Source organism: Toxorhynchites rutilus, chromosome 1 (assembly GCF_029784135.1).
Source record: "Toxorhynchites rutilus septentrionalis strain SRP chromosome 1, ASM2978413v1, whole genome shotgun sequence".
NCBI lineage: Eukaryota > Metazoa > Arthropoda > Insecta > Diptera > Culicidae > Toxorhynchites > Toxorhynchites rutilus.
Window position 1 is genome coordinate 29,129,124 of NC_073744.1, and position 10,222 is coordinate 29,139,345.

At 41.0% G+C, this 10,222-nt stretch overlaps 2 protein-coding genes across 2 annotated transcripts; one reads left to right on the forward strand and one right to left on the reverse strand.

Annotated features, from left to right (window-relative positions):
- Positions 1 to 1,228: 1,228 nt before the first annotated feature.
- On the reverse strand, positions 1,229 to 8,834 carry LOC129762064 (girdin-like). The gene is made up of 6 exons (XM_055760046.1): positions 8,792 to 8,834; positions 8,356 to 8,727; positions 7,867 to 8,137; positions 2,153 to 2,688; positions 1,855 to 1,919; positions 1,229 to 1,623 (listed from the first exon to the last, which is right to left on the reverse strand). Exons 2-6 carry the CDS (start codon positions 8,644 to 8,646, stop codon positions 1,344 to 1,346), a joined length of 1,443 nt encoding a protein of 480 aa, XP_055616021.1. The 5' UTR covers positions 8,647 to 8,727; positions 8,792 to 8,834; the 3' UTR covers positions 1,229 to 1,343.
- Positions 8,835 to 8,845: 11 nt separating this feature from the next.
- On the forward strand, positions 8,846 to 9,256 carry LOC129762066 (protein chibby homolog 1). Its single transcript, XM_055760047.1, has one exon. The coding sequence runs from the start codon at positions 8,885 to 8,887 to the stop codon at positions 9,251 to 9,253; it is 369 nt and encodes a 122-aa protein (XP_055616022.1). The 5' UTR covers positions 8,846 to 8,884; the 3' UTR covers positions 9,254 to 9,256.
- Positions 9,257 to 10,222: the final 966 nt, after the last annotated feature.

The window sequence follows — 10,222 nt, forward strand, 5'->3', positions numbered from 1 at the left end:
TAATTTGAGTCTAAAAATGATTGTTAACATACAAAAATTCAAGCGATCGATCGTGAGTTCAAAACTCAGGGCCCCCATTGACCATCTTTGTGTTGTTACAGAATAACTACGTCCACGCAACAATCATCAGCGATGGAGATCGATCCACGGTCGAAATAAGATCGATTCATCCATACAACTGCTCTGCTCTGCAGAAATATCGGGCTGCTGTTCTATAAATAACTCAACAATGGATCAACGACTGTCTCCGCTGTCCAGTCTTAACTGTGGATAATGGAAGAACAGATAGAAAACTCTTTCGCCTAAATGGCTACTGTGTAAATATGTACCATTTGCAATGGTATAGAAGGGAATACTCTAACGCCGAAAAATGGCAACTGTGTAATGTGCTAATTATAGATATGATAAATATGTGACATGTACACGATTAAAATTCGGCTCTGTTACAGCTAAAATGCTAAGGTGCCTAAAATAAACAAAAGGGATAAAAAAAAAAATACAAAAATTCGATGTTTCGAAAATTCATAAAAATTCGATGTTCCACAAAGTTCGTCAAAAATAGTTCTTGGACCCATTTTTTAAATTTTCTACATGACTTCTATTTTATATGAAAAAATTTTAAAAAATATTAAAAAATATGTATTTTGGATATTGCAAATTAAAGTTTTTTTTGTAAATAAAAAAAAGAGTACTAATTTTTTTTTCTCAGTGTATATTTTTTTCATGTTTAGACATCAATACTCTATAACTCTTTCTAAGACACTATTTCGGTACGACTCATAGTTTTTGAGATACAAATTATCAAAGATTTATCCTACTAAAATCGATACGCCATGTTCAAAAGTTACGCTTGAGTCAAAAAAATCCCAATTGCTGTGGAAAACTCATATTTCCTTCAACCCAAAGGGAATAAAAACTTTCATTCGAATCAAAAATACTCATGTTTTGTCATTTGTCGATTTCATATGGAATTGCTCAATAGATAAGTGGTTGATTCTTATCCTACCCATCAGCAGAAGCTGCTGCTCTCTTGGGCTGTGAATGTGCTACGGTTCATCATTTGCGAATCATGGAATTCTTTTTATGAAATTGAGAAACAATTTAAATATAATTCCGGTACAAAACGAAACGTTCTTCAAGCCCTACACGATAAACTTGCAAACGCTAGAAGCATCTCTCTGCAATCTGCTGCTGCATGATTGTGCATAGAAACTTTTTCTCCGTCTGAATTCGCTTCTTTGAAAAAAAAAATAATTCCTAGCACACAAAACCAAACCCCACCGCTCATGCTGATGATTGATGATTATGATGAAATTTTCTCGATCCCCGCCGCCTCCCACTCGCTAGCTCCGTCCTTCCTCACCGGCACACGTCGTCGGCGATAGCGTCAGGAGTGACCCCGATCCCGGCCCAAGCCCTGCTGCCAGTTGCTGGTTCGCTTTCAATAGCTGATCCCTTAATTGATTGTTTTCCGTCTTGAGGATGCAATTTTCCCGCCGGTGCGCCTCCAGCTTCCGCTGCAATCCATCGGTCAGTGTCAGCATCTCTCGCTTCCAGCGATCCTTCAGCTGTTCGTTGTTCTCGAATAGTAGCTTCAATTCCTGTTCCCGCGTCTGGCTCGTTCTGGTGGGTTGAAAAAAAAAACAGAATGGACCGAAATAGTACACGTGCATCAGCGTGGAGCGTGGAGACGGAAGAGCAGGGATGTAGCCGGACGCTTCCGTTAATGATAATTGAGTTGTTAAATCATCGAAGCTAGTCCCCGATCCATTGCTCCGATAGTACGGAAATAGAATACCCATCTTCTGTTGGGATAAGATAGCTGTATTAAATAATGCAGCGACAATAACTTACTTGCTGATTTCCCACTCTTTCGTCATCGTTTTCTGGAACGCTTCCAATTTCAATTCCATTTCAATCTGCAATGGGGATAGAAGATGAAAAAATAACGTCATTCCAGCATTAGACTCAAGCAATAAAAAAACACCAATTTGCCATAAAGTCTGCTTATGGCGCGGACGTCACGTATTCAAGTGATTTTCCCTCATTGCTTTTTTATCTCATGCCACGTTAATTAAATTGTATGTTTCTTCCTACTTTGGACCTAATAGCGCTTGAAAACGCTCGACAGCGGAAATTGAAATAGACTTACTATCAACTTAGATGCCGCGTGCAGGTCCGCATCGAGATTCTGGTTCGTCACGATAAGCCTTTTGAACTTCTCTTCGAGCGCGTTGGCGCGCGATAACGCCTCTGTAGTCTCCTTCTGCTGCATCCCATGCAAGCCATGCATGTGCTCCAGCTGACGCTCGAGGGCGCTTATCCTGTTCTCGTAACCCACTTTCATCGCGTTCATTTCCAGTTCCACTTTCCGGGCCGCTTCCTCCATTACCTGGCCGATGGTTGACGCCAGAAAATCACACTCCTCCCGGACGCCCTGCTCGCGGATCAACAGCGAGTTCTTCTCCTCGATAGCCGTATCGGCAATTTGGAGGGCTTCCTGCACCTTAATCAGCGCCTGATTCTCCCGAGCCATGTGCTGCCGGGCGAGCACATTAGCCTGCTCGAGGAGCGCTTCAAGCTCGGCCTTCTCCCCCATGGCCCGATCCAGTTCGTCCTTCATCCGGGTGCCGGTGTTACGGACTGCATCCAACGTTGCTTGCAGCTGTTGGTTTTCCGATTGAAGTGCTGGTAGATAGATGGAAGCAAGTAGCTTTCATTAGCACAGTGGAAAGTTTCTCACACGTGTACAGAAATGGATAGTTCTTCGGTCGGAAAATATTTTGATTGGTTTGGCCCAGTTTTCAATTCGTGAGAGGTGCCTTTTTAATTGCCTGTATCGGTTCACTATTCATGCAATTAAAGAACGTATGATCTAAGCCAGGGGTTCTCAAAGCGGTCGATATCAACCCCTTGGGGTCGACATGAACGAAAATTGATTTTGGGGGCCGACGAGGTCTAAAATTTGACCCCCAAAAATAAAATTTGGCATGTGAAGGTTTAGGATGCAATAAATGTTTATATGGTGGTTAGACACCCCACCCCCCTCTCTAAGGGGGGGGGGCTGCCATAAAAATGAAACATTAATTTCTGCATTACTCGAGAATTAACCAAGAATATGAAACCAATTTTGGCATGTGGAGGTTTTAGGGTGCAATAAATGTTTTTACGGTGGTTAGATACTTCTCCTCATCAAGTGTATTGGAGAATTGAAGGATTTCTTGAAGCATGCTACGACTGAGAAGCACAAAAGGGACTGCTGTGATCACGAATGCTCTCGGAGATGGTTAACACGTGGAGCCCATTAGTCGTTTATGGAGCAATCCGTTCAGTTTGATTTTCGAAGAAACAGTCACTAGCCTTAAGATAGCCGAACACTGTTTCTCCGGAGGTCAAACAATTGACATAACCACGGTAAATTTCGGACACCAAGATTATGTCAGTAAAACAAAAATTCACATTATACAACAACACCGATTGTTTATTTCAGTAAAATAGACTTATATCTAAAACAAGGAAAGCTTACTTCGATGTTAATTACGTTGTCTGTAAAATTCACGAACTTTCTTGGGAACATCTTCCGTTAGGTGCCGTACAGTATCCTCAGATATGCTGGCGGCGGCGCTTTTCCATCTCCTCTTGAAATCATTAATGCCATTCGCTTTCTTCATAGTTTCGAATAGTTTTCGCTTAATCAGAGCCCAGTACTTTTCCACTGGGCGAAGTTCTGAACAGTTCGGCGGATTTGCTGTTTTTGGCACATATTTGATCTCACGTGCATTATACAATTCCAGGATGGATTTTGCATAGTGACAAGGGGCCAAATCTGGCCGAACAACGCTGAAGAGTCGTGGCTTCTTACGAATGGTAGCAACCGCTTCTGGAGACATCCCTTCTCGTAGACATCTTTGTTGATAGTGCCGGTAGAGACGAAAGATTTGGATTTTCGGCCACAACTGCATCTGGCCTGCCAAACCAAGTACTTTTTGGGGAATTTAGAATGCTTCTTGGTCCGGAAACACTCGGCTACGGCATTCCTTCGCATTGCAGTATAAAAAGCGAAACCCGGAAGCTGTTTGAAGTCTTCGAGAACATAAGTTTCATCGTCCATAACGGTGCAAGAACATTTTTGCTAAAACTGAGTGTAGAGCACCTTAGCACGGCTTTTTACAGTGAAATTTTGCCTATCATCCCGATTGGGCACCTTTTTCAATTTGTACGCCTTCAGTCCATGCCTCTGCTTCACTTTTTGTACATATATTTCTAACTGAAAGGTTGGGATGTTTCTCAATAATGGCAACCACCTTTCGGTCCATCTGTCGGGAGCATACTTTTCGATTTTGCTGCCGTTCGCGCAAAATGCGTTTGCGTACTTCCACTTGATTCGACGCCATTTTACCAAACTGAAGAAGAATGTAAACATGTTGGACATCGAAATAAAGAGGATGGTTTCAGCTGTCATGTAAGTGAAATATTTCATTGATTAGTGAAATATTTTATAAACTACACTGAACGAAAAGTGTCCAAAATTTAACGTGGACAGGCTTTAAATATATGAAAAAAACTTTTGATTTTCCCACATCCAAATTTCAAAACACTATGCAACCCTGGCTTAACCCTAACTCATTTTATTTCGCCTTTGGTCATACAAAAATTGAATCAATATATCTAGTGCAGCAAAAAAAAATTGTTATATAGACTTACGAAGAAAAAAATATAAAATTTTATTTTTTCATCAAATACACAATTTTTTTTATTGAGAAACTGCATGAACTTACACAGCAGATTCTAAATAAAACGCTTACAGTGAAAAACTTATCAACTTGTTGCATGTTCAACAAATTTAAACAGAATTTTTTGCCGCTCTGAAATCGTGTTTTTTTACATAAACATTAACATTACATTAAAAATGACTCCCAAATCAATATCGTACATTTTTAGCAGCCCTTAGAAAATTGAGTATTGCCAAAAAGGAGTCTTTGGTTGAGAAAAATATTTAAATAATATTCCAAGTGCGGCAAAAAAATATTTTCTGGTGGTGGCAATATAGTTGTTACGGCCTTTTAACAGGTCAACCAACCGGAAAGTCTTTAAGTTAGTAAGAATTTTGAATGAATCAGACAAAAAACAAGAAATATTTTTTTTTAAATTTGGCTATAGGGGTCTGAGGCATCACTTAATTCTATTTCCCAAAGTAGTTTGAGAACCCCTGATCTAAGCTTTAATTCTGTAGGGTTCGATATTCGTTAGCGGAATTACGTTGAAATAGGAATAAGTAGTGTTCATGAATAAAATTCAAACGCCGATTTTTTAGCATAATATTTCATTATTTCAAGTAATATATGGATAATTATTACAAGTATAATAAGGTAAAAAATTATAAAAACTGATTAATAAGAATCCAGCGAGATCAATGAAGTCCATGGCTCAGGAAATCTGGTGTTCGAACTTCTCAATCCGGCGAGTAATGGCCAACAACCTTGGCTATAAGTCGTATTCGCTACGTAGAGATCAATTCATGAACGCTGTGACCAAATCACGACGACTGGAGTAAGCTTAGAAACTCCTGAGTCGTCTGAAGCATCCTCATCATACTAAACCTGTAATCTTGTTCTCTGATGAAAAGAAAACTTCAATCAGGATCAGAAGATGAATCGAAAGAATGACAGGTGGCTTGCACCAGATCGTAGTCAGGTTCCTATCGTCATGTCAACAAACTTCCCGACCCATATGATGGTTCTAGGTGTAGTCTCCAGCGATGGGGGTGTAATGCATCCGTATTTCTTTGATCAATGTCTAAAGATAACAGCCGATGTATACTTGAAGGTTTTGCAGGATGTTGTTGTCCCGTAGTGGAGGTTGCTGCTGGCCGTCATTTCATCTTCCAACAAAACCTGCTCATAATGCCAAGAAATCCCAGAAATGGCTTGCTGAAAACGTTCTGGAGTTTTGGGAGAATGAAATTTGGCCCGTTAGCAGTCCCGATATCAATCCTTTGGAATAGTTTGTGCGGGGCGTCATCGAGCGGAATACCAATAGAACGCCTCACACCCCACTTAGGTCAGATCGAAACATGCATGCGGTGCATGCGGCATTTTCCGGAAGCATCTATCACAATAAATAAAATGTTATTTGTCATGAGATGAACAATTGAATAACTGTAAAATGTCTAGCGTTATCTAAACGCCTTAACTGCCAAGTTTTGATTGGCCCGATTTACGGTTTCCCCAACAAAGATTTCAAAATCGATGTACCTGCGGAAATCCGCTTTGCAAATATACTTGCAAGTGGGGGGTATTTTTGTTCCCACCGAGCTGTGTTTCCCTAACACGGACTTAAAAATCAATGTGCCTGGGGGAATCTGCTTTGCAAATACATGCAAGTCGGGGGTATTTTTTGGTGTTGAGTACTTTTGTACTCGCTTGTCGTTGTGCAGACCGGAATATGTTCCCCTAAAACGTACTTTTAAACTGAGAAGACTGAGAAAATCGTCATTTCAGATACTAGAGGTGAATGAACTTTCACGGTTCGAGAACTACGTAAACATGAAATGTGCAATAATTTCAGAGGGAAATGTAAAATACAATGATCGTTTGACAATTCTTCTGTTCACATATTTTGGTAGTCCTAGGCATCATATCAAACGTAAAAGGACGTACATCAAATTTATTTGTAACGAAGAGCATGATCTATTACAAAAATTTCGATGCATTCTAAAATAATATTCGAAGTGGTAAACAAGTGGATTGCATAATATAATTGCCTAGTTCTACGTCAAAAATATGCGGTCGTTTCCTAGATACAACCCCTTACAATTTTTTTTAAATGGAATATTTTACAATTCTCATATGTTACAAAAAAAAATCAACCACAAAACATTCATCGCATATATCACTGCGCAATGGTCCAGGGGGTCCATTAGCATTTAGAGCTCGACAGTTATTCTCTAGACAAAAACTGCCTTCGACAAAGTTGTTACATTTGATAGAGCGCTAAATTTTATGTTATCAAAAATAGGGTGACCAAATTTGTCGATAGAATAAAAAATATAACTTTCTTATCTTTATAGATAGAGGTAAACATAGTTCGGTAATGTTGTAGCCCAAGTTATTTGAGACATCTTCGTAGAACAAAGTTTTTATCTACCTCTAGAAATAACCGATATGGTGCCTTTTTCGTCTAGAGAGTAACTGTCGAGCTCTAAATGCTAATTTCCACTTAAATGCACCACCTGGACCATTGTGCACTGACTGGTGTAAATTATCTGAAACATATCGTTTACTGCAAAAAAATCATTACGCATCCTGTATAGCAGGAATGGCCAAATTTTTGGGCATTACGGGCGACTACACGACATTTTCATGATTTCGATAAACACGAACATGAAGTTTACGCTACACGGGGTTTTCGTTGATCATTCAAAACAATATCGATTCGTTTTTTCTGCTGCACGCTTGATTTTCCAAATCTGATAAATGTGGTATTTAATTTACGAAATGCTTAACCTCATGCAGTTAATAACTCGAAATTGGTAGTTCTGCGACTTGGCCCCCCCCCCCCTGGTTTAACACCGAGCAAATTATCACTGTTATTACTAATTAGGTATGAGATTAATCGGACTTTAGGACTTTCTAGAACAAAAAAAACTGAAGGAAGGATACATTCACTATGGTAAATGTTTGAACCGATGAAAGTTTTGTGTACCTTGAATAATGTTTTACGTTCTTCCATATTTTGCCATCATTCATAAACTCTCCGCCTGTTTGCCACCGACCTCTTCTCCGTGCCATAAACCAATCAATCCACATCCGACCGAAGTGAAAAACAAAACTAACAGACCCTCATACACACACAGAAAACACATACCGGTAAAATCCCGCTCGAGTGCTTCGAATCGCTCGCGCCCTGTCGCACCGACTGCCTGCAGGCGTTTATTTTCCTCGCTTTTCTGATTCAATTGCGACCGCAGCGAGTGCAGGTTCTGCTCCAGCAGCTGGAGTGCGGCCGTATACTGCTGCCGTAGGTCCTGTACACTTTTGGGTTGCTTCAGCTGCCGCCGGTACTCGCCTATCTCCAGCTCAAGTATTTGAATTGTCTTTTGAGAGCTTTTCCACAGGCTTTCGAGAGTAGCTTTTTCCTGGAATGGTAGGGTGAAAAATAGAAGCGGAGCGCATTAAGCACGGAAAATAATAACAGTTGGGACCGGCGCAGGGCCTCCGGCAGGTTCAAGTGGTTTTGTGACAGTCGCCACAGTTGCTATTTGCGATTAACGCAAGGGGGCTGATAAACGAATAGCGCGTGGTATTCATTAGAGACTAGTATATTATTGTTTCATCCCCTGTTTACCGCACTCACCTCCCACACAATCTCAAGTTGGTTCTTTAGATTCTTAATCACTTCATTCGATAGCTGCTTGAAATGTTCCCGGTCTAAGTTTTCACCCTCGCCATCCTCTGGAAGCAAATCACCAAGTGTGCACCCGACTCGATTGCTCTGAATTAGCAGTTTCAAATCCGCTCGAATCGCTTCGTGTTCCTTCTTGTAGCACTGAATCTCCTGCAGGATGCTCCGGTACAAATCATCGATGGATTTGGTCGGATCAGCATTCACCGGCGGTTCGATGCCATTACTTTGCCGCTCGAGCATCACCAAATCCTTCCGAAACCGTTTACCGTTGTAATGTGTCTCGTCCACAGTTGTAAACAACTGACAGGCGAATCGTTTCAGCTGGAACGTGAAATTGTATATGTTTACAAGCCACTTATCACCATGGCAACGAAACGACCCATACCAAACTGCATACTTAGCAACCCAGGGTGCCGCCAGTTGGGTAGGTTCTGTCAAGCAGTGAATAATAGTTTGCTGGAAATCACTTCCGAAAAATATGCCAATTTTCGCGAAAAAGTTTGCCCCGAAAGTGGCTCCACCACGCGCCCAGCGATTGAACATCGGCTGCCCCGCGCACCAGGAGGATTTGGACGACTTTAAAAACATCCGACTGAATCTGCTGGACAAGCAGCTGTGCTTCGTGGACGGTGTTTGGATGAGTGCAATCAAGGGGTCGACGACGGCAACGGCAGGTGGAAGCGCTGGTGGTGCACTAACCTCCACCGCAATCGATGATTTGCTGCGGATGAAGCGGAGAATTAAATCGCTCGAGCAGGAGAACAATCTCTACCAGGTGAAGCTGGATGTGCTGCTAGACCTGCTGACGGAGAACGTAATCGAATTGAATGCTGTGAAAAGCCAATAAAAGTAAACCGTGACTTAGTGGCCTCAGCTGTTGTTTGCTTTCTTTCACCGTTCCTTGCTGTGGGGGTGGTGTCGGGTGGAGTTTGCAAGTACATAAGGAAGTCGCCGAACAATAGTCCTTATAGATTCCGATAATTTGGTAAATTTTTCACGAATATTTGCAAAACTCTGCACGTGGAATATTGATGGCCTTTTCAGAAGTTTGTGTGTAGTTTATAAACAACCCTAAACATTTAGTACCTTAGACAACACTGTTCCTGTTATTTTTACTAGACTAAACTGTTTGAGAATAGCATCGCTCCGTCTTACCCCGTCATGGTCCGTTTTACCCCGCGGGTGGTTCTTCTTACCCCGCCAGCGAAATAAAAAGCATTTTTTATCATTTCAAAAATTAATGAAAAAACGCAAAACAAAGTTGTACAATCAACAGTTACACATTTTTTAGTAGTAGATTATTAGATACTCAATGATAGTAGTACAACAAATAGAACAAATCCTGAAGGACGTTTAAATGAAAATTGGTTTTCTTAGGGGGACGGTCTTACCCCGTCTTCCCATAATCTTTCGGTTTTTCCAAAATAGGCATCAGTTTCGGTAATCACTTCATCGTCGGTCTTAAATTTCTTGCCAGCGAGCATTCTCTTCATTCTCTCAATACTGTAACTCAAGAACCAATCAACCGATAGGTGTCAAATTTTGACACGTATCCATTGAAAGTTGGTGCATTGAGATAGTCAAGTAGATTTTTGCAAGAGGCGCCATCTAGACGTCAACCTTATGAACTTTTCAGCCGAACTGTTACATGGAAGGCTTGAAAAGGGTCAAAGTGTCAAAGGACATGAAAGGTATGCAAAAAGAACGAAACACGACTTTGAGGAAACCTAAAGGATCAAAAACATCACCTACTTTGGGGACATTCAGACTTTACGTGAACGGATTTTGCGAGATTTTAGACCCACGTAGACAATCG